At 42.9% G+C, this 26368-nt stretch overlaps 1 protein-coding gene across 5 annotated transcripts in view; it reads left to right on the top strand.

Moving 5' to 3' along the window:
- The window catches only part of DAAM2 (dishevelled associated activator of morphogenesis 2), a 198233-nt gene extending 172121 nt beyond the window's left edge, over positions 1-26112 (top strand). For all 5 annotated transcript variants that reach the window (XM_064648455.1, XM_064648458.1, XM_064648453.1 and 2 more), the window contains 8 exons: positions 518-624; positions 1345-1433; positions 2212-2380; positions 4139-4246; positions 5651-5711; positions 9367-9498; positions 17929-18099; positions 20026-26112. In XM_064648455.1, the coding sequence (XP_064504525.1) occupies positions 518-624; positions 1345-1433; positions 2212-2380; positions 4139-4246; positions 5651-5711; positions 9367-9498; positions 17929-18099; positions 20026-20241 (1053 nt within the window). In that variant the 3' untranslated portion in view covers positions 20242-26112. The remainder of the gene's footprint in view (positions 1-517; positions 625-1344; positions 1434-2211; positions 2381-4138; positions 4247-5650; positions 5712-9366; positions 9499-17928; positions 18100-20025) is intronic.
- Positions 26113-26368: the final 256 nt, after the last annotated feature.

The raw sequence follows: 26368 nt of genomic DNA, 5'->3' as shown, positions 1-26368 counted from the left end.
CATATCCAGTTGCTCAGTTATTGTTTATTGTTTCAGCAGTGTAGGGCATACCCAGGAGAGAGATAGATGAGGCTTTGTGTGTACTCTATGATAGGCATGATGGGTACTTCACAGTGTGTGGGACACATCCTGCTCTTGTTTGCACCAATCTAAACTCCAAGTAATGCTGTGGGAATCAAGTTCTTTCTGTACTTCCCCTTGGGTAAGTTGCAGTAGCACTTGGCCTTTAGGATTTTGAATTGGGAAATTCCCTGTAGAATTAAAAATTAATCTTAATGGGGTCAGTGAAGGATAAAGACAGAACAGCAAGCAAAGGTTTAGAAAAGGTCAGTTCTGTAGACACAGCTGCACTTTTTTGAAGTTATGGTCACACGGCTGAGTCAATGTAATTCTTCCCCATGGTAGCGGAGAAATCTGAGGGCCTTCTCTCCATCAGGGTTTGTTTGTGCCTCTCTGTTCTGTTCTCATTTTCCTTGGATCTTATATCTCAGTGTTTGATTTGTGTCTCTCACTGTAGCTACTGAAGTTCGTTCCTGAAAAGAGCGATACTGACCTGTTGGAGGAGCATAAACATGAAATTGAGCGCATGGCCCGTGCGGATCGTTTCCTCTTTGAGATGAGCAGGTCTGTTTGATACATTATGGGAAAGTGCACGCAGGACTTCTTGGAAGCAGCTGTAATTGTTATTGAAAATGGATCATCCAGCGCTGGGGGGAATGTGCAAGAGATTTTGGGCCAGCATTACACCCTGCTTTTGCCAGAAGCCCCCTAACGTTACAAGTATTTCCATTCATGACACAAACTTTTTATTGACGATAAGCATAAGCAGTCTCTGTGTATAAGGTCCAGTCCTCTGATGGCAAGCAGAAATCTGTCTCCTCTGCCTAAACTTGTTCACAAAAAGGAATTCATATCCAAGTATGGATACATACATGTAGTGTAGCCAGGGGTCAGGTTTTCATATAGATCCCTTTTTCCAATCAGCTATCCTGTTTCCTCATCCTCTGACCCTCTTTCTTGTTCCAGCTTTACTACACCCATGATCGGGATTAACATCTTGTTCTGCTAATTGAGGTGCAGCTGGCATCTCCCATGACTCATATTTTGAGAGTCATGGGTATTCTTCCAGCTGCTTTTCAGCTGAGATCAAAACATGACTTGAGGTCCTCCATTTTCATAAGAAGGTTGATTATGCAGTTATATATATGTTTGAACTATATCTGTAATCCCATGCCTGGGTCTCATGGGACTGAACATCCAACCATTAGATTATGTGGGCAGCATACTTGCCCTGGGCTTTAAGAGTTCCAGTTCAATGTTGGCTTTCCTCTACCCTTCATGCAGGATTGACCACTACCAGCAACGGCTTCAGGCATTATTCTTTAAGAAGAAGTTTCCAGAGAGGCTGGCAGAAGCAAAACCAAAAGTGGAAGGTATGGTTAATAAAGCTTTCGCTATGAGTTGGGTAGAGGGGCACGGAAGGTCAAGAAAGGCTTGTTTTCAAAAGAGATGCTGTTATATGTGTGCCATGTTTGTAGAGGCAGTGCCCAAGACATGTCATATCCTAAGTAGTTAATTCTGTCTGACAGTCTTCTTGCACTCATTGACTTAATACAGTCAGTTTCATGATTGTTACTCTGTAAATATGACTTGACAGATGTGACTGTGCTATCAGGCTGTGCTGAGCTGCCAAAAACTTTCGTCTTTCATGGTCTTTCTGTGCAGGTCAGCCTTCCCTTCTCACCCTCAAGTCCTTGTACCTTCCCTCTCCAAAGAGCACTTAGAATAGATGCCTCAGGACACTGATATTCTTGGAATGTCTAACTTACAAGTAGGGGAGGTGTATGGCTTCTGTACCACATCCATAGTTACTGCAGAGAAGAGTGTATTGTAATCTTCCAGATGAACTCAAGCCTTCCCCCCTGTTCTCACTGGCTCTGTTTTTAGAGTGTGAAGTGTGAGAGAACAGCCTTGATCCTATGTTCAGAAGAGCTTCTTACAAGCTAGATGTATTTTCCTTCCAGTTGTCTTGATTCTGGGGGGGGGGGGGGGGGGGGGGAGCAGGAAGGACAGTACACACAGAGATGGTGTTGCAGCATTTGTTGTGCAATAGTCAAATGGACATTTAAGGGTACTTCAAATTATGGGCCCAAGCATGTTAAAAACAGCCACTGAGAAATAACATTTTCTGCTTTTCTCTCTCTTTTCAAGCCATTCTTCTGGCATCCAAAGAACTCATCCGAAGCAAGCGTTTGAGGCAACTCCTGGAGGTAGTTCTGGCCTTTGGGAATTACATGAACAAGGGCCAAAGAGGAAGTGCTTATGGCTTCAAAGTCTCCAGCCTGAACAAAATTGCAGACACCAAATCCAGCATAGACAGGTAAGGTAGAATGCTGTAAATGCATCTGTTAATGTGCTGCTGCATCTCTTATCATAGTGATGAAAATAGAGTTTCATTTGATTTTAGCTCTGTAGGCAACTGAAAATTGTCTTATTTGGCACTTAAGTATAGCTTTTCTCTCTTAAGGATTCTGCAGCAATTAAGACTGGCTATTAACACAGCACTCAAATTCTGCTATTTCTCTGGATAATGCACATCTGTTGTTGGATTGTGTTCCTGCAACACTATGCAAAGATGACAAAATGCAGTATTTCACAAATGACTGAAATAAATTTGAGGAGAAGGAGGATTTCTGTGGAATTTGCCCTTTTTACCAAAGTTTTATGGCCATGGTTTTGCAAAAAAGAAAACAATAAACTCTGAACACAGTTTTGTCTCCTGTGAAACATGGCATATGTTTCTGATGCAGGACTGTCATAAACTGTCTCTCTACCTACACCAGTAATGGAACCACAAGGCATAGCTCAGAGAGGCTAATCCTGGTTATATCTAGAGCAGATAAGGAAAACAGCTGGTTTAGGAAGGTGGAGCTTACTGTTTATGGACATAGACTGCAGGTCTCTTTAGTGCTACCCCATATTTTTCCCCACATCCCCATCTGGATGATCTGGATTGATCTGGAAATCAATCCATTTGTCACTGGGGAGAGAATATGAATTTTGGACTCTAGCAGCACTACAGTTTTCCTTGGGAATCTCTTACACTGGTGCTTCCTTGACTTATGAGACCTGCTGAGACTATAGTTGTGGTGAAATAACTTCAGGCTGTGACAGAATAAATAATGGCAGTGAAAAAACATAGGAAATTCGTCCCTACATAATAGAGTTTGAACTAACAGAGTTCTGTTTTGACTACTGCAACGTCCTTTCCGTATTCCAAGGCTAACACTTGTGTAGCTAGTGTTGAACTTTTTTTTTGCATTACTGTAGCTTGGCTTGGTTTTTCCATATATTAAACATCCTGTGCAGATTCTGTTCTCTCACCAGTTCCCAGCTCCCAGGCTCCAGTCTGTGTGAAGCAGTGGACATCTGCTGTCTTCCCTCCCAGTTAATCATGTAACGCCCACCTCAAGTAGCTGTTACGGCTGGCGGTTCTCTCTACATGCAAAATTCATCGTTTGCTTTACAGATTTTGTTAAACCTTCTCCTGCATCCCTGATACATCTCTATTCTATCTGCTCCTATTTGAGCTTCCACTGCTTTTGTGGTAGCGAGACTGGCCACTACTCATAAGCTAAGCTGTTTCATTACTGCAGGAGATTTCTTTGCAGCTTCTTCAGTCTTCAGTAACCTTTTCCACTTCTTAGTTAACTCTTGGAATTTTTTCCCACATTGCCTCTGAGAACAGCTTGCTTCTCCCTTGCAAGTTAATGTCACTTTAGTACTATTACTTGTTTATTCTCTGAAGTATAGGGGACAAATATACTGTGTTATGCAATTTTCTTTTCTGTTATACCATCTACCAGTTGGATGGAAGCATGCTGGTGCTTCCAGAACAAATGAAGATACAATCTATTGCTTGAGGTTTTAGGAAGGATGATTCATAAAGGACTAATTTATTTTAGCCTGTTGTACTTTTCTTTCAGGAACAGACCTCCTAAATGCTAATATATTGGTTTTTTTGCTCAGTCAAGCACATTTCCTACTTTTCCACTGATTTGTCACAATCCTCCCACCATCCTTTCCTTCTCATGACCATCATCCTGCTCATTTCTCCTTCTTTTTTTTTTTTCCTTAGGAATATTACACTGTTGCACTACTTAATTATGATCTTTGAAAAGAATTATCCAGATATCCTAGATATTCAGTCCGAGTTGCAGCATCTTCCAGAAGCAGCAAAAGTCAAGTAAGTCCAGTGCTATTGCTTGTTCCCAGAGCTGGAGTTCCCAGTGATTTCTGTTAGCTTAATTATCATAATTTTTTCATTTCTGTCTTCTAAAGTCAAGGCCAGCCTTACAGTTGAAATGTCTTTGTTGTAGATAACTAAATTGATAGCTTCACTCAGATATGCCTATATCTACTTTGTTTCTGAATCACACATTGTAACTAGACTGGCTGTTGTTTGTAATTCACTTACCATATTCTATAGTTATTCATCTAAGTCATGCTATTTTTTCTGGGTAATTGCAGGTTTGTTTCCAAAGCAGAGTCAATTAGGCACAGAGGCTACAGTAAGCCTTTTTCGGGAACATTGTTGCACAAATCAGTCTCACACAGAAATGGGGAAAGCATCATAGTTTCTGCAAAAATTTCAATGATTTTTTTTCCGTTTCTGGAGAAATTTGTGAAAAATGAATACAGAAGCCATCCCCCAAAATACTAGCATTTTTTTTCTTTCCAAAGCACTGCTCAAAAAATACCTTTACATATTATTTGCCCAGCCATGATTCTTTGTATAAGGAACTAGTCCAACTAATGAAAGACAAGTGAAAAACAAATGTATTTTCACACTTAAAAGTATTTTTTAAAGCTTAAGTGGTGTTTTTGAGATGCAAGCTGTAACTCACCAAATACTTGAAAGAGATGCAGGCTGACTCACAAATAGGTACTAACTAGTTATCTGGAAATTAAAGTCTTTTTATTTGCTTACAAGTCCTAGACAAAAGAAACTCCTGTTTGTATGTGATGAGCAGAAATTCAGTGTATTGCTTGTGTCTAGGGAAGAATTTATTAATGTTAACAGTACAGTTATATTCTCAGTTACAGTGTAAACTAGCCCAGACTACCATATGGTAGAAGTGCAGATGGAAAAAACAATGTTTGGACTGTGAGTGAGACAAAAATCACTTGTAAATTTACTGCTAATGGTATTTAGTTGTTATATGGTTCAAGAATCATATATAGTGATAATCTGAGACTCCAGTAATGTGTGTTCTAAAGCTGGGATCCTTGGTTATCCTTGGTGTCAGCTGACTGCTGCAAGCTGGCCATGTGGTGTGCGCTCCTTGTTGAAGGGTCAGGCCCAGCTCATAGGGTGGATATTCTGAGGGCAACCCCTCTCTTCTACCCAGGAAGATCCCAGTCTTTAGTTTGACCACAGGCAAGCAGGGTCTGCCTCATCTTACATCTCATAGAAAAAGCAGCACAGAGCACTAGCAGACCCTCTTCCCCTCATTTCTAATCATCTGGCGTGGCTGGTGCCAGAGGCCGGATACCAGACTTGATGGGCCTGTTCTGCTGCACAGTTCCTGTATCCCTGTGTAACACTGCTCTTTTTGTTTTATCTGCTCTGTGTCTGTGTCCTGTGCAGCCTGGTAGAGCTGGAGAAGGAAGTCAACAACATAAAGACTGGATTGAAAGCTGTTGAAGCTGTAAGTATCTGAAGGTTTCCAAAATGCCATACTTAAAATATCTCTCTCAGAATCAGGGGCACTATATATTTTATGATAAGAGAAAGTGGGCTTTCTTTTTTCATTCCTTTCCATTCCGTTCCAGAATGCATTAACCAAGGAAAAATAAATAAAAGCTTCTCATGTGGAGCTACTGCTGATGATCTTAGCAGAGTTAAGCCTGATGAAAAGCTTGTTTGATCTCTGCCTGGAAGGTGAAAGGACAGTTTGACAAATGGCATGGACTGAAAGAAGAAATAAAATTCTTGCTCTTTCTTTACTGGGGGATGGATGGCTGATGAGCGAGTGTTTCACGTGGCCCTTGGAGTAGTAGTAAGCAGGTAGTGCACTGTTACATGCAATCCTAACCTCTATCCTGAGCACTCCTTGAGCAGAGGAAAAGACAGAGACTAGTTAAAGATGAAGCAGCTGAGCTGGCAAGCAAAGCAACAATGGCAGGGTTTTTTCCTGCTATTACTGAAAGCCAGTTGTTGGAAATTGCACTGAATGGTTTCTGTGCAAGGGTTACCTATCTACAAGGAACTAACACAGAACCCTCCTGTCCTCCTCATTCACCATGAGACAGACAGTAATAAGTTTATTTTCCTTCGTTTGTTTTGCCTCTGTGTGTAGAGGAGGGGATCTTTGTCCTGTCAGCAGCCCCCAGGCTGTCTGGTTGTTACCAGCAGTTCATCATGTAACTAGTCAGTGATCCTCCCATTAAAAAAAAAAAACCACCCCAAAAATCAAAAAACAAACAAACAAAAACCCCAACAAAACAAAACAAAAACCCCCCCAACTTTCCCAACCTTATTTCTGGATTGTTGGGGTAAGGGATAATGAAGCAGTGGAAAGGAATACTACTGCATACATGGGGTACAGTGTTTTGGAATTAAGGGTACCTGTAAAGGCAAGGCTGAGCTGGATTTCATGACATGAACAGGGGCCCAGTTTTTGGCTGGGACAGACAATTCACCCCATTGAAATGCAAGTAGCTAATTCTGTTTTGCTTTCTCAAAAGTATTTTTTGTCCTTTTGCCTTTACAGCCTTTTTTTCTTCTCTTTGCCATACGTGGGTTCCATGGGCAACCTCTCCTTCCCATACAATCATCATCTTCCAGCCTCAGTCTTCTCCCTGCCATGGTATTTTTCATCTGAGGCTGCCAGCACCTCCCAGTCTGCTTGCTCAATTTGTGGTTTTCTGGTGTGTAAAAAGCAGCACTATAGCAACAATAGAAGATCACTGTCAGGTGGAAGGGGGAGGAGGGGAAGGTGCGATTCTTGATTCCAGTCCAGTGTGTTCTCACCACAGCCTTGGCTCCAGTGACTGGTGTTTCTTCAAGACCCCTTAAGAATAGAAAGCTAAAAATAGTTTCCCAGTCAGATGTTCTTAAAGGTACTACTTACATTCTGCCTTCCTAGACTTGCAGCTAGCTTCTTTGTAAAAATAAGACATATTCACTTTTGAGACATTCATGCAGCTCATGTTGTCTTTGTGTAGGACACTCCCAGAAGGACAGCTAAGTAGTGGAAGGAAATTCTGTCAGCACAGCCCTTCTCTCACACAGCAAGAAGATCATAACCACTGCTTGAGAAACTGCTGCCATGGTTGAATCATTTCATCCCTCTAGAGAACCAGCAGCCCAGCCCACCAGGGGCAGTTCTGGCCTCTGTTGTTGTGCTATTATGATTAGTAGAGACCATTTCTTAGAAGATACGGAGGAGTTCTGTTATTCTGTGGCATTGCTCTCTGGCTGATTACATAGTCATGCTGGTTTATTGTGTGGATTTTAGTTTTTTTGTACATTTTGGGAGAATTATTCTGCAGGGAAGAACTGCATTTGAAATTGAAGAGCAGACCTCCTAATCTTAATTTTACTTTGAAAAACATTGCTCTCCAGTAACAGTCCCAAATGCTGTAGCTTTCAACAGGGAGTAAAATGACAGAACTGTTATACTCGCCTGCCTGAGGAGGGGGGGAGGAGAGGGTAGACCAACTTTCAGCTAAAATTAGCCTAAAAATTAGAATGGTAGAGAGTGGCTGAAAAAAATGTGCGTAATTCTTAGAAGCATGTTCTTGTACTTGTAAGGTCCAATTCAAAGTGATTGTAACATAGAAACTATTCTATGTTACTAAACTATGTTACTGCAAAGTGTTGTACAGCACAGTGCTCCCAGGACCATCCCTTGTGATGTGGTAGGAAAACCAGTGGAGAAGAGATGTAATATAAAGCACAGGAAGTAGCACTTCTTTAAAGTGGACTTCCTCTGGCCACGTGCTCATTGCTTTTCTTGCCCCTTTTCTGCCTTGTGGTCTTTTCTTGTAGTGGTTACATTCGCTTTCCAACTCCCATCAGACCAGAACATATATCATGTCTGATTTTAGATTGTCGATGGCCAAAGTAATTCTTGGCATTCAGCAGCACCATGTGGAGCAAATCTGAAGATGTTTCTCAGCATAGATGCTTATAAACCTACCCATTTGGCTTGGTGAACTACTATTTTGATGACCAGTAACAGAGAGCACCCAACATCCATGCAAGCTGGAGTTGCAGCCAGCACAAAAATATTTTTTTCCAAAGGGAACAGAGGGTCAGACCGTAACTTGACCTGCTGTTTCACGCTGCTTTCCCTACAGAGAAAGTAATGTTTTATCGTTCCCAGTGATTATTCAGCTGAGAATAAAGATGAGGCCCAGATTATGATTTCATTGTCCCCATGAGAGTGTCAACAGCACAGAAGCCAAGCACAGGCATGGGAGATTGCCAGTCTCACTATAACTTAGTAGGTTTGAGGAGCTCTGTAGCTCTCTCCGTGCTTTAAGCACGGTGAATAGAGTAAGGGAAGAGATAGCTATGGGTGATCTTGGCTTAAAACTAAAAATCTTTAGCCAGAAAGAAAGAATCTTACAATTTTTTTTCTTTCTGTAGGTAGCAGACAAATAGAACTTAGTTTTCTATGGTTTTATGTCTTCTTTTTCTTTTACTGTAACTCTTTGTATTGCAATAGCCTCCATTTATAACTCTGTGAATTTTATGACATTCAAGCTAATGCTTATTGGTTAGCAGGGTGCTAGCAAATCTTGCACATGACGTCTGTCTGCTTGTCCTTCAGCAGGAGAACTAATTTTTGCTGTTTAGTGCTTTTCAGAGAAATGAAGGGGAGATGTAGAGCACATTTCCCCAAGTATACAGCATATTGTGTCACCATGGTAAGAGAGGATGGAGGGAAGCTCACTATTAAAAATTCCAAATTTGCTTGCTACACAGAGTTTTTTGTTATTTGTAATTTGGGGTAGGAAAAAATGCAGCACTTCATGTACTTGATATTTAAATTAAAAAGTTGCTTTAAAAACTCAACATGTTGATGGCTTTCTTGGGAGTGGTTGTTGTTTAAGGATAAACGGAACTGTAACTAAGACCTTCCTTCATCCCACCTTGACCGCCTCTCTCACATGTAATAGGCAAAGCCTTTGACTTAGTGAGAAAGTGGTTTCTGAGTTACAGCTCTGGATGACTGTGTGTGGAGTGGGAGCAGAGCATGCTCTGATGCTCTGCAGTGAGTGAAATAGATGGGCTTGCCTGCTCCTTTCCTTGTCAGTGAGGAATCTTTAATGCTTGCCTTGTTTCTCTTTCAGGAACTGGATTATCAGAAGAGACGCATGCGGGAATCAGGGGACAGGTTTGTTCCCGTCATGAGTGATTTCATCACTGTGGCAAGTTTCAGCTTCTCAGAGTTAGAAGACCTTCTCAATGAGGCTAGAGACAAGGTAAGTATGCTGGTTTTAAAGGTAAACTGACAGGGGAAATGAACCCAACTCAAAAGAGAGATTATAAATCAGAATAAAAATTTAATAAAATAATACAATAAGTACGATTATACAGGCAAACAATTGGTTTTAACCCACAAAACCCAAATGTATAACCCAGCACCCTGGGGCATGGACAGAGTGGTGTTCTTTGGGCCCCCTGAGTCCAAAGTAAAAGGAGAGGGGAAAACCTGTTGGTGAGAGTGCTGTTGCAGTCTGGTCAAGAGTGGTGATTGCAGTCCGGTTGAGAAGTGGTGGTTGCAGTCCAGTCGAGGGTGGTGGTCTGCAGTTTGGTTGAGAGCGGTGATCTGCAGTTTTCCTCTGGATCCCACGAGTGGTTAAAAAAGTTCCAAGACTCCAAGTTCTCCAGTTCAGGCAGGAACGCCCAGTACTTCCCTCAGGGCGGGGAGTTCCACAGTGGGTGTGAGGACAAGAGCACCCTCCTATCTCTCAGGTCTCTTAACACCTAGTTTATAGCCTGAGGAGTCAGGCTGCTCTGGGCAGAGGGTGTAAATGATCTATTGACAACAGTTTCTGGGAAATGGCATGGAAGGCTATAGAATACACAGTTTTAGGTTACACCCATCCAGTGATGAACTGGTCCCAGCTGTTCTAACTAGGACAGTAAGGTGCTCTGGGTAGTTTGGTGTCCTGGTTTCAGCTGGGATAGAGCTAATTTTCTTCTTTGTATCTGGTGCAGTGCTGTAGCTGATATACCTGATCTTTTCCACTTATGCGTCTCTGTTATTGGATGCATTTCAGTACAAGGATAGAAATCCCAAACATGTGTGGTTTGTCTGACATTCTTGGATCCATCTTACACAGCCACTGTCGTGTGTGTTTGTTACTTTTCAGGTGGTGCTGTGATCATTTTGTACTTTTACTGTCTGCATCTCCATTACCAGAATTGTACAGCTAAGGAGATGCTTGTTCTTTGCTGATGGCTGGAGTCTGGCACTAATCCCTCTGTCTTTCAGCTGAATGAGGAAGAATTTATATGAAAAGATCATAGGCATATGAAAATGTTTAGAGAAGAGCAAGTTCTAAAGTAAACGATATGTAATGGCAAATCTGCCCGTGTTGGCTGGCATGTTAGAAGTGCTTGGCTCTATAAAGCAAATGTGTTATTTCTTTTGGATTGAATTGTTTCCACTCTGGTGTCAGTCCTTGTAGCATTAAGGGACCTACTGCATTATTAATGAAAGCTGTGCCATTGGATCAGTAGGCCTTAGATTTTGACTATATAGGCTGAGGATCTGAACAGTAAGACTCCTCACTCATGTACCTCTGCAGTAATGTCATTCTGTGATTCAAAAGCATTTCCTTGCTGTGGAGATAAAGTTGGTAATAGTGACTGGCAGCTGCAAACACTGGGAGCTACTGACTGTCAGCAAGGGCTGCCCTGGCAAATGCCAGTGGGGCAGTAGGTATTGGGACACTTGGAAAGCAAAGCTGGGCAGTCTAACACTACTAACGTTGTTAAGAATTTCTGTGGAGCATAATGTGACTAATTTTTTCATAGAACCATAGAATGGTTTGTGTTGAAAGAGACCTGAAAGATTATGTAGTTCCAACCCCCTGACACGAGCCATGGGCTGCTAGACCAGATTGCTCAGAGACCCATCCAGCCTGGCCTTGAACACATCCATTTTCATTGTTGTCATGTTGCTTGAGAAGATTCAAACTGCTTCAAGTATAATAATGTTCACAACATACTAGTTTTATAATCAAAAAAATATATTTTACATTCCATGGCCCCACTAAATTTACTGAGAAAAGCTCAGTTTCCTGTGGTTTGGGGGCTTCTGTATTATGACTGGGTAAATTTTGCAATTTCATTATAGTTAGGCACACATTTCTGGAAGGATATTCACTATGTCAGTGGCTTAGATTGCACACTTTTTGTTTGGTGTTATAGATGGTGGTGTTCCTTTTTGGCACACTAGGACAAAAGCCCAGTGTAGATTCTTTACAGGTTCAGTTGAGGGTTAAAAACCAGCAAGTGGTACATGTCCAGCACAGCAATGCAACTTTTCCTGATCAGGCACTTGAAGGAAAAATGCCATTCTTTTGCTTTAAAAATAACCAGAGAAACTCCCTACAGACGGACCAATATGTCTGGAAGTTGTTGCATGCTTTTTTAGACATAGCCAATGTAAAGCACTTGACATAAAGAAATGTTTTATTTTAATGACTATAACATGCTTAGGAAACGTTACTCTACCTTCTCCTCACACACCCTTACTATGTTTGAACACATGCCATTCCAGCTTTTGCTCAACCTATGCTTTGGTTCTTCCACTGGCAAAAAGCTGCTTTTGGACTTCTATAAGGGAACTGTCTGTCCTTACTGATGTTGAGCTATTTCTCATGTTTGCTTCATATTATTTTGGCCCTCTCTTCTTCCTCTTTTTCCTCTTTTTTCTTAAAAAAAAGAAAAAAAAAAGGAAAAAGAAAGCTGGAAATTTTCAACAAACCAGATGTGCTTTGCAAAGCCTATAACATCTTCCAACCTCAATGGGCTCTCTGTGCTTGTTGAATCACAAGCTTTTTTCTTACCATGGAAACCTACTAGCCAATTAAAGGAAGAGAGGGACCAAGACATCTGATTATCCTATTCTTTTTTGATTTCGCAAAGCAAATTGAGGGGAAAAAAAGCAGTGGGACAGGGTGGACTTTGAAAAATATCCAAATGAGTCTAGGAAGAACTGGTCTGATTCACAGATTTATTATTAATAATGAAGCCCTAGTTTTCACAGCTGGAATTGGATATCCTTCTAAATATAGATGTGGCTAATTGATTACCCTGAGTTAATCAGAGCCATGTTTCCTCAGCTGGGATTTAAAACACTATAAGTTATCTTTTCAAACCTAGGAAGTTTTTTGGTTTTTTTTAAACTTCTTCAGTATTAGCAGAAGTAATTTCTTTAGTTATGGAAACAATCCATTACCAAGGTGTGTTGCTGACCTTCTTGGCAGATGATATTTTTCAGAATCCCATGCAGTACTTTTTCTGGCCTTTTTTCTTAAACAGAACCATTCATGGTCAGTGGCCATGGAGAGGAAGTGATATTTTAAATTTAAAGGGCCAGGTTGTCAGATGCAGGCATCCCTGTTTGCAGGGGAAGCCTTGTGACTGTACGTATCTTCATGCGGTAAACAGATGGCTTGGTTAAGAACTGATTGAAAACTTAGACCAACTCTTTAAACCAGCTCCCTAGCACAGCTGGTTCTTGTTCTTTTTGTGTTTTTCTCACTTTCAATACCCCTTTATAAGGGAGTATATACATTAGATCAAGGGATAATGTTTTCTGCCATTTCCCATAAACTTTAAGGTGGGGGCGGGAGAAAGTGAAACTGCCCTTGAATCCTTCACCAGTTTTTACATGTTTGAACAGACAAAAAATTGGCTTTTTTACATAAAAAAGATGAGGTTGAATATTGTTTGTGAAAATTTTTTCTCTGTTTCCTTTGGAGAAGCAATGAAAATCCCCACGCAGAGGCACCGTAACCTCCCATGGTATGAATTTTATTTTTCTACTTGAAAAAGGTGACATTTGCCCTATATGAAGCTTTACTGTGTACTTAAGTATTGACAGTATGAACTTAGATCACTAGACTGTTTCTTAGCTGTTCTACTTTGTGCTTGGTTTGTAAAAAACCTGTTTTTAAAACATTTTGGATCATCTTAGGAGAACAAAGTCTGCTTAGTCAGATATTGCCGTTCCTGTACTGAATGTTAAACTTAAGCCTCTCTATAGAGGCACAGCAGAGGCCACTGCTGGGGCAAGGGTGATGAGGTAGGTAGGAAAAGTGTCCATTTCCAGTCTTTCTGATGACAGTTCCTCTCAAACAAGTGTTTATCATGATGAAGAAAGGCATTCAGAATCTGGACATACATTTAATAAGCTTAGCAGCTATAGTAACTGTTTTGAAGAACAGCAAGGCATTGAAAACAAAAATCCATTTAAGAAAATAGCAGAACACTCTGAAGCACAGAGCCAAGTGCCAGTTACAGGCTGCGCACTTCAGTTGCACATTTTGGGGACTGGTATTTTCTGTCAGCCACTGAGGGTGATGAATAAGGAATGGGTCAGGACAGAGACTGAGGAAGTCAAGATGAGGTGTGTTACAAAAGGCACTGCAGCCTGCTTTCAGAAACAGCCATTGGTAAATAAATCACATAACTGTTGTACAGTAACTTAGAACTTCAGATGCTGCAGTGCAGGTCAGCATCTAACATATGAGAAATGTTTAGAGCACCTATATCTCAATTTTGTGACTGCCAGAGTCCTGCTGAACTCCTGGGAGAATCCTTTGAGATCATTTAAGCACAAGCAGAGCTGGGCCCAGCCCTGCCTGAAATTGGCAGGGCTCTTTGCATAAACTGATCTGAATCTGTCCCATAAAGAGAACAGACATTTATTTGAACTGCCTCAGTACAGAAATTGTGTCTTCATAACAACAGACTCAAGATTACTTTTCTGTGAAAGACAGTTCATGTTGCAAGGCTACATGGTATAATTCATTCATGCATTGGCTCCTTCTGCAACAGCAGACAGCACAGACAGCAGGAAATTTTTATCGTGGCTGTTTTTCCTCCTCCTCATAGAGCCCCATTCCTGCCATTTCCAGAGCTCTTCTGCCACTGTTTAACATTTCGTTGGCAAGCACAGCAGAGTTCGTATGTGCTGCTGTCCCGCTTTCCCTCTCCTTGCTAAAATGGCTTTTTAAAATAAACAACTGTCTAAACGATTTGCTTTGGCAAGAGGATAAATTCAGTGGAAAGTTTGGCAGAGGAAGCAGAGCTGGCACTGAGCTCGTGGACCTGTTATATCATGGAGCTTGGGGGCCCTTATGGTGTGGAAATGAACTTTTTAATGAAAAAAAAGATATACCATCCTGTTTTACAGTGGAAAACCTGCTGAAACACAGTTTTCCATCTTGCTATTGCCCATCTCATCTGTCCCCAAATGACTTCGGGAGTAAGCAAGTTTCAGCCCTTGTTCCACAATATTACAGCACATCACAAAATTCTGGAAAGTGTTTTCGACACATGAAGACTTAGCTGCAGATTTCACAACTGTGCATGACAGCAGGTACTGTTTGGCAGAGAATCTGCCCATGGAGCAGTCAGGTGATTTGTACAGGGTGACACAAATCCTCTGACAGAGAGCAGAAGAGAGACCTGGAGTCCAGAGCACCTTGGTCTGTGCCACACTGCCTCTTAGACCCTAAGTGAGGCAGGCAGTGTGGTTTAAGCCATTGTGGGCAGGCAGGAGCCTGGGCTTCATAACAGCATTGGGTAGGCCATTTCCAGCAGCTCGTTGCTCCTCATCCCAGCACCAGTGCTTTGAAAAAGCATATATGGTTGCAGAACCAGACTTACAGAGAAATAGAAGTAATGAAGCCAGAGGGGTCTGTTAAACAGTGAAAAGACAGCTTGTCTCTCTTGATGCAGTGCCCTACAGATATGAACAACTGATTTTTTTGCCATTTCCTATATCAGATTAGTGGGGCAATGCTTTCTGTTCTGTAATGAATGGAGAAAGGAAGGCTCAGAAGGGAAGCATGAGTTCCCAAGCCACATCATGGGCAGAGCTGGCAACAGAGGCTGGATCTCCTGACTTGCTTGCCTCTGCTCAGTCAGCTTTTTCTCCAGAGGGGGTAGAGAAAGAAGGAAAATGTTTACTTCAGTGAACTGCAGATATTTCTTTTGTAGTTATTTTAGTACATCTAGCTCACAGATTTTTTGGGTTTTTTTGTCTTTCACTGCTTTACAGTAAGTGATTGTGACTTACTAAGCCCTCTGTTACAGGGCACCAAAGACAGGCTGTTCTCAGACTTCTCGCTGCTGCTTAGAGACCACAACACCTTATACTCCAGAGTGTCTCTGGAAGGCCTTCAGGCAGCTCAGTCTTTCCAGCACAGCAACACTGTTCCCTCTCTGGGTGGCAGTGGGGAGGCAGTGGCAAAAGCTCCTCTTGCCAGTGTGACATGAACTAGCTGATGCTAGTAGTTGGGTGACAGGCCACGTGCAGGACATTCGCAGACAACACCACCCTCTAATGGAGACTTCCACGTGTGTAGGATCGAAGATCCTCGAGGCAAGGGCCCCTGCCTTTCCAACCCCCAGATTCCTTAAGAGACTAGGAAACCCCAGTGGACATTTATGGACTCAAATCAGCTCGGTTTCTGTGTGCCCCTTCACTCACCTTTGCTGAGCACAGGAGGTACACAAGGGAGGGGCACAATGCATTGCAAGGGGCAACAGCCATCTCCTCTGGGCTGCCCATGGACTTCAGGCTTCACGGGAGTTCGACAGGCCTTCCTTCTAGCTAGCAGCTCTAGTCACTGCTCTTCATTTATGCCTTATTTCCAGTTTTCACAGGAGTTAACAACAAATTAAGTGGAAAGAGATTCCAGGTAGCATATCCCCTGTGAGTAATGAGCTTCAGGTGCTCTGTGTGTTCAAGCAGTAGGGGCAATGCCTGTGCTGAAGTCTTCCTCTGGCACTCTTCTGCCTCCCTGACTGATTGTCACACTGGAGCAAACAAGATAAGAAAGTAGAGCACATGGAGATGCTTTATCTCCTTCTCTGGTATTTACAGCCTATATTCTCTCTTTATGAAGAGCTGGTACTGTTTCAGGGTGGGTTACTGTGAGACTGCTGCACTTTCCTATATTCAAACAGCCTATGTGTACATAACATACAGATAAAATTACACAGAGGGATGGGGAGAGGTGTGCATACTTGTGTATGTACCTTCAGAGGCTTTCAGAGAAAAGGAGTTAAACAGAGAAGTAATCTGTTGCTGTTTCCATGTAGAGTTTCCTTCAACTTCTGCCATGTTTGGTAGCTCAAGGCAACTTGCATTTCTTCCAACACTTTTTTTTCCAGATTCTTTGGTTTTCTTTGTTTGTTTCTGGCTGAGAACACAGCCTGTTTAAAATAAAAAAGAAGCTATTGCTTCAAACTTTGTGGGCCTGGCAGGGAAAGCAGAGAAGGAGAGATGCTGAATCTCTCAGGCCGTGCCAGAAGGAAGCTGCTTTCCTTGGAGATTTCTTCCCAGTTGAATGGGAGACATTGTTTATGCTTTACCTGGTACAGGGCCAGAGGGGTTTATGAAACCTGCTTCCAAACTCATTTTGTGCTTGGGATTGGAGAGTGAACGGTTCTTACTGTCTTTCATTCTGCAGGAGCATCCACATAAGGAAAGGGAAACTAGGCTGTGTTAGTATGACCTTGAGAGAGTTTGAAGGCAGACTATAGCCTGGGAGAGTCTGGATTTGGTTTGGTGAACGTTGAGGTCTGTAAGGATGCTCAGCTGCTCAGTGGTGGTGTGCAAGGTAGGACAGCTGTGCATCAGGACACAAGTACCTTCATGAATGTATTTCTCGTGCTGCCTGTTGCAATACAGAGGTGTGTGAGTGAAGGCAGCTGGACAATGTTACAGCTTTTGGATGTGTGTCCTTATGTAGCGCTTAGTGGTCGTGTGTGTACATGCTGTTGACAGACTGTATGTGCATGGATTTGAGTGCATTTTGGTGAGTAACAAGGCATGCTTCTAAGTGTGAGTGTGCAAAGAAGAGAGTACAACTCCTGCAGGACTGATGCCCAAGAGCCAGGGGTTGCTGTGAATTTATCCCAATCAGAACTGCCCTGTGACTGAAGTTCTGCCAGTTGGCTGCCTCAAAATGCATCCTGCAGCCTCAACATTTGCCTTTTAAAATAAAAACCACTTGTGATGTATTCACTGTCTTTTAAGTCTGCCCGGGAGCCCTGGCTGCTTTCCTTGCCCCTCTCTCATGCCTTGTCTGTCTATAGTCTCCTCTCTCCCAGGCAACACCCTGACTCATAGGACTCCAGAGAGATGGATGACATGGCAAAAGTTTTCTGAGAGGACAGACTGTAACTTTATTGCAAAAAACACTTTAACTCAAAACATTTTAAAAGTGGATTTGAAGGGAAGGTGGAAGGGGAAAGTATGGACTAAAACTTCTTGTTTCCCCACCTAGCTCACTGTCTTCCATGCCCTGGCTGTCCCACAGCTGCAGCTGAGATGTGGCCAGACGGCTGTCCTCTGAAATTAACTCTATTACCCTCAGGCACTAAACATGGGGGAGGGCGTTGTATAAGTGGACAGTTAGTGCTCTCCAGCACCATTGCCCCATGACTCCCAAAGGATATCCGGGAGAGAAGATTCTTCAGGGATAGAGGCACCTGCCTTAAGGAGAAGTGCTTCTGTTGCTGGGGGTAGTTTCTTCTCTCACCACATGAATGTTCAGAGGGTATTGAATTGCATGTGTGGTTACTCATAAGCTATCCTTGCTGTCTTCACCAAACTGCCTGCCTAATTCTTGCTCTATTGTTTTTTGCCCCCTTGACAGTATGCCAAGGCACTGAAGCATTTTGGAGAGGGCGAGGGCAAGATGCAGCCAGATGAATTTTTTGGCATTTTCGACACTTTCTTACAGTCATTTGCAGAGGCCAAGCAAGATCTGGAGAATATGAGGAAGAAAAAGGAAGAGGAGGAGCGCAGGGCACGCATGGAGGCTATGGTGAGGATCTGGGCACAGGAGAGTGTTGCCTTTTCATGTCTTGAGAGAAAGGCTGACAGAGCCAATTTCAATGCTCATGCGCCATCACTGTCAGTATTTTATGTTCTTCTCCCTACTACCTTCTCTTTTCAAATGATGACATTTTCCTGCTATCTGTCTTGTCAACTCTCAAGGACATACTGTTTGGCTCCTAAATTACCCTCTTTTGTATTCAGATACCAAATCTAGCCCAAGTAGTTCTGCCCTGGCACTTTGCAGAATGGTGTTGCCCCTGCCCCATGCCAGAGTATTCTGCTTTTGGGCTGAAAGTGAAGAAGCCAGATTTCCCTCACTCCTGCCAAGCTGGTCAGATTCCAGTGAGAATCCATCATCATCTGCTGTGTGCCTGTCATCTGACAATATACAGTGACACGTCAAATGCCCTGGCACCTGCTGCAGCCCACACTGGCAGTATTTCTCTCTGGCAGCCTTAATGCCTTGATTACTGGGGCTGCATCCAGCTTTGATGTGGCAAGAGAGCTTTTGTGCATCATGGATTTTGCTGCTGGGAGACAGACGTGTGTTCCCCCAGGGGTTCATGTGAACCAGCCTCCCCCTCTAACCTCAGCCTCTGTGATGCCTGAGAAGCTTGGCAGTCCCCTGCCTCCTTCCCCTCTGCCAGCCCTGTAACCCTGCTGCCACCATGGCCCCAGGCCTCGCTGTGGGGAGTTGATGATTTAAAAGTTTGCTGTGCCAAAAGCACTGGTTTATGCCTTTCAGAAGAGAGAGGTAAAACACCAGGATGCCAGCAGCCTTACTGTTAGACACAAGGATAAAATGCCAGGGCTTAGGCTCAAGTTTCCTCTCAGTCAGCCTGGGAAGTGCAGAAGCCCGCTGCTAAAAAACTAGGGTGGTTTCATAAGCTAATACACCATGAGGAAGGCTGCAGTTTGCTTATGGAAAGAGTCTTCCTGCAACGTGGAGCTAGTGTGCAGAGCAAGCAATCTGCTTCCTGACAGTCACGACTATCCCTTGGCATTTCTACTGAGTTTGAAGCTGAGCAGTGCGAAAGGGATAGCCTAGCTCCTTGGAGCTACCCTTGGGAGACCAAGGGCATCACACTGACAGGTGGACTTATCCAATGATTTGTAAAATCAGCAGTTCTGTTTCACTGCTCTTTGTGTTTATAATCAGTTTCTCTTTCCAGAGTTGAGGCAATGTGTCTTCATCTTCCCAGCAGTGCAACACGCTGCCTTCATGCAAACATGAGCTGTTTGGTGCATAGGGTTTCTATTAATAATTTGATATCTCAGAAAATTTTCATTCTCCAATATATCTAGCTTGTAGCTTTCTAGGATTTTTCCTTTCTTCTTTTCCTCCTTTTGCAGGACTTCAGCCTTTCTGCATGTCAATTTAGCTAGCTATGCCCCAAGTGCAAAGTTGTTTGTGACTGTTTTGTACAGACACATCCCAACTCATTTCAGACTCACTAGGTTAGGTGCAGTCAGCATGGTAGGTGCTGGCACACTAAGGTCACTGCAAGCCAGGTCCCAGAAGCTGGGTAATTACCTATGCCAGCATCACCTGTAGCTGGTCATTTGGCACAGGTACTTTACTGGCACTATCCTACTGTAAAATCAGTGCAAAACAGCAGCAGCACAGATAGATCCCATGCGTCCTCTTTGCTGCAGGGTGATAGTGCTTTGTGAGGTAGACACACGGTGCTACTCATTCCTCATCTCTCCTACCTTCTGCTTGCCTTCTGCAAAAGGGAAGTCCCACATTGTCTCCTGTTGCTCTTGGCACCAGGCGATGGCCTTATAAATAAGCTCCTGCTTTCTTTTTTCCCTAATCTGTGCTGATGAATTTTAGCTGCTTCTTGGCAGTGTACCTAGTGATCTGGCATCTTGGTTAGCTAATCCTAAAGCTCTGTGTCTTTCTCCACAGCTAAAAGAGCAGAGGGAAAAAGAGAGGCGACAAAAGAAAGCAAAAGCTGGAAGCATCTCTGAAGAGAGTGGGGAGTTTGATGACCTGGTGTCAGCATTAAGGTCGGGTGAAGTCTTTGACAAAGACTTATCCAAGCTCAAGCGTAACCGCAAGCGTTCGGGCAACCAAGGCTTAGAGACAAGCCGGGAGCGGGTGGTGACAAAACTAAATTATTAACTACAAGAGGAAGAAAAATAATCAACCAAAAGAAGGTGATGAAGAAGTGCAAAAGAAGGAAGATGAATGTGTGTGATGGTGCCTGGCTGACAGCTGCCCCAAAGGATTTCTTTGGACTGTGGCTAGAGTCGTTACCTTTCCGTGATCAGCTTTCCTCTCATCCCTCTTCTGTGCTCCTAATTTAAACCATTATAAAAGTGCCTCTGTGGAGCCAGCAGGGCCTGTGACTGGGCCATGCAGAGCTGACAGATTTGCTTCTAGGAGTTTTTTGTGTCATCAAAGGCCTCATGGTGATGACAGAAAGTACTTGGGCCTTGCAAAGGGCCTAACAGCTGGAACAAGATAATTTTCTGTGTGCCAAAGTAAAAAATAGTCATGATCTTCATCTTGCTGATAACAAGGAAGACTAATTTCAGAGCAGCTCTGTAAAACCTGTCACTTCTTCAGGATCTAGACTGGCCTTCAGGGGTTTGTTGAGATGCGGTTCTTGAAGTTTACAATTCCCTTCTAGAATTGGATTTTATAAGCCATTGATTAGCACCTGAAAAATTCTTCTGACCTCATGTCCTGCATAGTATTTTTGTATGGCCTACACTGTCCAAAGTGATGCTTAGAAGGAAATCTTCAGATTCTGGAACAAATTGAAATTCAAGAATCAGGATCAACATGGAATAATTTGCAAAAGTCTTTTGGATTCTGCTTTTCTAGAAGGAGTTTTCTGGAATTTCTTGGTGGTTGAGTCTTGAAGCTATGAAATGCATCTTCTCAGGAAGAAGTTCTGGCTTTTCTTTAGAAAACTAGGCCACTGCCAGGCTGGGATTACAAGTAGATGACTGTGGAGCCTGTTGTCATTGCTGGAGGCTGGGAGTGAATCAGTGGAAAATTTCTTACCTGTTTGTGCAAGATTTCTTAGTGCAGCCCAATGGAAATCAGGAGCTCTCTCATATCATCCGCAGGTCTCAAGCAAAAGCAAACAGGGTCACTGCCTGCAAGAAATGAGATTTCTTTTCCACTTGATGCTAGCTGTGATTGCTGTTGGCATGAACTGGTCTTTCTGTCTAACAGGCTGACTGACCTTCACTGTACATGCCCCACTCCTACCAAGGGGAATCACTTAACTCAGTAAGATATGAATGGTGTCAAAGATGAACCTTCGAGCCCATGGACTTTTTCATTTTGAAGAGATCACTTGGAATAAACCAAAGGAGAGTCCCATAATTATGGCTGAAAGTTTTTCCAGGGGGACCTAGAATTGTGTAAGCCAAGCAGGCTTTAGAGATGGGTTAGTTCATGAGGAAAAAAATAAATTTGTATGTAGGCTACATGTATGAAGCACAAAGCAGAAAAGCAAAGAACCCAAGAAGAGGCCTGAATTCTGTGTGTTTTCATGGCTCTAAGAAAGGGATTGGACTGTGTGGGCTATTATGGGCTTTTTTTGTACTTCTTTTTACTTTTTTGTTTTTCATCTTGTCTTCTTTTTTATTATCTTCCCTGGAGAAGAAAAAGAGGAAAAGAAAGAATGATGATGGATTCTTCCTCATAGATAGGAAGAAAGAGGAGATTTCAGAAGAGGGACCCACCATCTACAAACTATGCATCATTAGTCAACAGCACAAAATGTCAAGGAATCCCAGGGAAGTGAAAAAAGCTCTATTTGTCACTTTAATAATTTGGTTTGATTTTTCTCTGAATGTCACTTAACCTCAGGCTCTGCACTGAGTCTGCAGAACAGACCTTCCTCTGCAATGCACGCTGCCTGATCAGTATTATACACTACGATTTTGGAGAAGCAAACTGTGTTGGTTTTCTGAACACTTTGAAACCTAATGTTTCATTGTTTACTGAATTTTGAGTCTCCCACCCCAGAACTTCCCTATTTACGACATTCCAGACTGCCGCGCCTCTGTATAATACTCATCGTAAAGAGCTGGTATCTTACAAGAGCTGGGTGCATTCTCCTCCCTTACCACCCCACTCCCCTTCTGGGATTAGCTATTAACAGCAATGCCTATTGCAGTGGACACAAGCACCTTGTAGAAGAAAGACTGTATTTCATAAAGGTTTTTGAAAGTTTAAGAAAAACTCTCACTTTTTTAAGCATTTTTATTTTAAATTACAAAATGGATTTTTAGAAATGTCTCTTGTAAATTATATTAACAAGCTCCTTGCTGCTCCCTGAAGTAGACTTGCTATATATCCCAGCCCTTTTGTTTGTCTTGTTTTAAAGCATGCCATGTAACCTATGCCATGTAAGCCATATGAGAGGTGGTAATATGTGCCAAATTGGTATACAGTTGAGTTTAGATTTGGATAATCCCTGAATTCCAAAGATTATGCTTTTAGGGATTAGAACATTGTAGGGTTTTTTCCCCCCGCCTTTGTTCTCCCTGGGTTTAGGACTCACCCAGAAATTCAGGTGTGGTGCCAAGGTCAGCCCTGGTGCAAGATGATGTGACTCATAGCTCTGTGCAAGTACAGCTGCTTGCTTGCTCCCCAGGTACTTGTTTGATAAGGCAGACTGTCAGCCTGCCAGTGCTGTCAGAGAAGAAACACCTCAGGGCAAACACTTTGAATATAAATACAGCATTCCCCCCACTCTGTATTTGTCAAACCAGGCTTGTGCTGTGCTTTTTGAAACTGAAGTCACTTTGCCAAGCCACAAATGTAGCAAAAGCAGAGAGTGATATGCCCCTCTGTCCCTTTGTGTACAGTTCAACCCTGATCTAAAGAGATCCTCTATGATGGTACGCAGCAGTGCTCCAGCAGCACTGAGAGCCCAAGAAAACTACTATAGTTTTGCCACCTCTTTGACTCATACATAAATAATGAGAGATTGTGCAATTCCTGTAAATCAGCTGTGGGATACTTACAGGGATGGACAGAAAGCTCGAAGTCATGTCCCTGATTCATCAGCAAAACTTTCTCAGCACTCCAGTTCCCCAGACTCCTGTTTTGAATCTGTGATGGTGGCTGAAAGCTTTGTTCAGTGTGCTGGACAGTCCCCCTGGCTCTTGACTCCGTGGTGAAAGTTCATAAATAAGGTTTTGGAAAAGCTCAGTTTCACACTGAGTCAAGCACTCATTTCACGGAAGCGGTGACAAGCAGAGAGGCCCATTAATTACTGTATGAGATGAGGCTGCCCATGCAGAAGATAAGGAAAAATTTGGCTCTGCTGTAGGGCCTAGTGTCAGATTCTTGCTGAAGCCAAGTTTGTCTTGCTTCTCATCTCTTGCGTATTCTGAGTACATCTAATATTCTATTCTTCAGCAGTTGTGGTTGAGTTGCTGAGTGCTGAAGGAAAGGAAAATCTGACTCTGAGCAGGTATAGCAAGCAGTCCAAGGTCTAACATTGCATTGAGAGCTGGCGAACAGCTGGGGTCTGCTGTTGTCCTTGCACCTGTGCCTAGCACCAGCATTCTAAGAGAAGCCACTCTGGTTTTGGAAGTAAGTGGAGGAGGAGATGTGAGAAAGAAAGGGTATAATCACGGGCTTGTTCTGCTTCCTGCAGAAATGTAGTCGTTGCTAACTTTATGATGAAGTTCCTCACACCTAGAAGAGAAGGTACTTTTTAACTATCCAGACTTTGTCCCTAGAGGTCTAGTGCTCACTCACTCACCTCTGCTTCTCTGCATTGTGGCTAACTAGGTTGCATTAGGATGATTCCAGAAAAGACTGAAGAAGACTCCCTCCCCCTCCCACTTGCTTTGATCTGAGTCACTCTACTCAGTCGATGGTAAGTCTCTAGAAATGCTGCAAGGTAAAGTGACTTCAGGGCAGCAAGGCCCTTCCAGACTCTGCAGCACAGCTATTGTCCAGGCACTGGTTCCCTAGGAAAGCAGAAGTAGGACCTGTGTTCAGGGCTAAGGGACTTCCTTACAGGGGAAACTACCTGGATATCCTTCAGAAAAAATTTTGTAATGTGTTCAGAATGTCTGAGGAAGGGAAATCACAAGGGATCCTGGTGGGAGACTGTGGGGCAGGTGTTTCCATAATGATCAGCCCCACTGACTGAATCTTTCCTCTTCTTTAGGAAAGCTCACACTCTGAGCTGGGTTGCATGGGAGAAGCTTGTATCAGGAATTTCCGTGAGGGGAAAAGAGATCTGTTGTACAGTAGATGATGTACATGATATATGCAGTTTCGTTTCTGGGTTGGATGTTTTGGGGTTTGTTTGTTTGTTTGTTTGGGGGTTAAATGATTTTTTTAAAAAAGGTTTTAGGAATCTCTAAGGGGAACCTGTAAATCTGACACCTCTATTTATTTTGCCTTATTTTAGTTTGCTATGTTTGTATGTATACACTGCATTACAGCAAGGACTATTGAGACCGTGCCAGGGCATTACACCAGCTAGAGACAGCTGGCTGGGCTGCTGCACCACTGAGGCTGAGCTCAGCGAGGGGATGCACGTGAGCAGCCTTGGAGTGAGAAGGGAGGGAAGGAAGAAACCTTCTCTATTGCTTTTGTCATAATGACTGCCCCTGGTGATCCTGAACTGATGGAGGTTGGGTAATTTAGAACACTTTCTACAAAAGCTGTTTATTTTTCATCATGAATCATGGTGAGAAGATTGAGAAGAGTTAAGGTGCACAGTTGCTCGCTCAAACTTCATCATTCCACACAAATTCTGTCCATAATGCCAGAGAAGCTTGGATAGATGGCCAAAAGTGGTTCATGCCCTGTAACCTCTCACCAGAGTTAACATGCTGGTGAGACAAACTGGGACAGTTCTCCTTCCTCAGAGCTAATATTCCTTCCTGTCCTCATAGCCAAAGAATAAGGATTTCCTCTACTTCCTCTCTTTCCCCCTCCACTCCACCTCCCCAGATTATCCAGGGTAAAAAAAAAATCTTTCTGCGAGTTGGTTTTCTACCCGTAGAGTCTCCAGCAATCACCAGGTGTTTGGCCATTGCTCCTTGGCTTCTGCACTTGACATAGATTTCTGGTTGCCTTCGTTCCAAACAGGTAGTCTCTGTTGGCCACCCTAGTTTCTGTTATAAAGGTAGAAGGACAACCTGGGTAACACAATTTGGCCAACTGAAAAAACCCCAAAAAACGTATATATATATAATATATGAAAAAAGCTATCTCCTACTCTAAATAGTAGTTTGTATGAGCAGTATTCCCTGAAGTTGGCCAGATTTTGCTCACTGTGCCTGTTGAGAAGGATGCCATGACTCTAGCATGGTGTTTTGGCACCTCATTTCATCAAAGAGTCTGGATGCTTCCAAACCATTTTTCGGTTACAGGTGGTAATGTAGGATAGATCCATTGCAAACAGTGCAAGATGCTCTGGTTTTACACCAGCGTAATTCAAAGTAGGATCTGGATTAAAACTTTCCTTCAGGCAGTTTTGTCTGTTTACAAGATGTTCTACACAGCTCATGAAAGGCTTGGTCCTTTTAGCTTCCACCTCTAGGAGCTCTAACCCAAGTGATTTACAAAAGCCTCTATGACAAGCTGTTTTCCCGCTTCGTGCTTGCCCTCAAACAGGCTCTTTAAAATTCTTCACAGTTTTTAGAATTGTAAGGGAATGTTCGGTACCTGAGTTGCTCTGTGCTCAACACCTCCCTTCCAAACCATCCCCACCTTCAGTTGTTCTGCTCCCCTGCAAGCCTGCTCAGCTTGAAACTCGCAGGTGTCTTTGGGAGGTGCCCCTGCCCACCCAGCTAGAAAGTACAGTGCTGCTTATTGAAGTGGGAGGTTGTGTGCTGCTGTAATGCCTTGGCGTATCCTCATTCTTAGTCAGTTTAAGACTATAAGTGAATTAAATGTACAAATCCTGTAGTGTCCTTTTTATCTGTATCTTTTTATAAGAATATACTGTAATACTAAAAAAACAAAAGCAAAAAAATTAAAGATATATTGCCCCCACTGCGTCTCTGTAAATTTCTTTGTAGTTTCAATTTCTGTGTATTTTGCTGAAAAGTCTTAAAGGTGAGTTGGAGTCTGAGTGCACTTTTTTGTTTAACTGTGGGTCTCTCTCTTTGATCAAGAGCATGCTGCTCTTTAGGTGACACAGTCACTGCGGAGCTGGTGAGAAACTTCACAAGTTGTTCTGGGGGAATAAGCAACACAGTGAAACACAAGCACATCTTCCCCACACCATGCAATGATGAAGAGCTGATAA

Source organism: Pseudopipra pipra, chromosome 3 (assembly GCF_036250125.1).
Source record: "Pseudopipra pipra isolate bDixPip1 chromosome 3, bDixPip1.hap1, whole genome shotgun sequence".
Lineage (NCBI taxonomy): Eukaryota > Metazoa > Chordata > Aves > Passeriformes > Pipridae > Pseudopipra > Pseudopipra pipra.
This window is presented reverse-complemented; position numbering and strand designations above follow the sequence as displayed.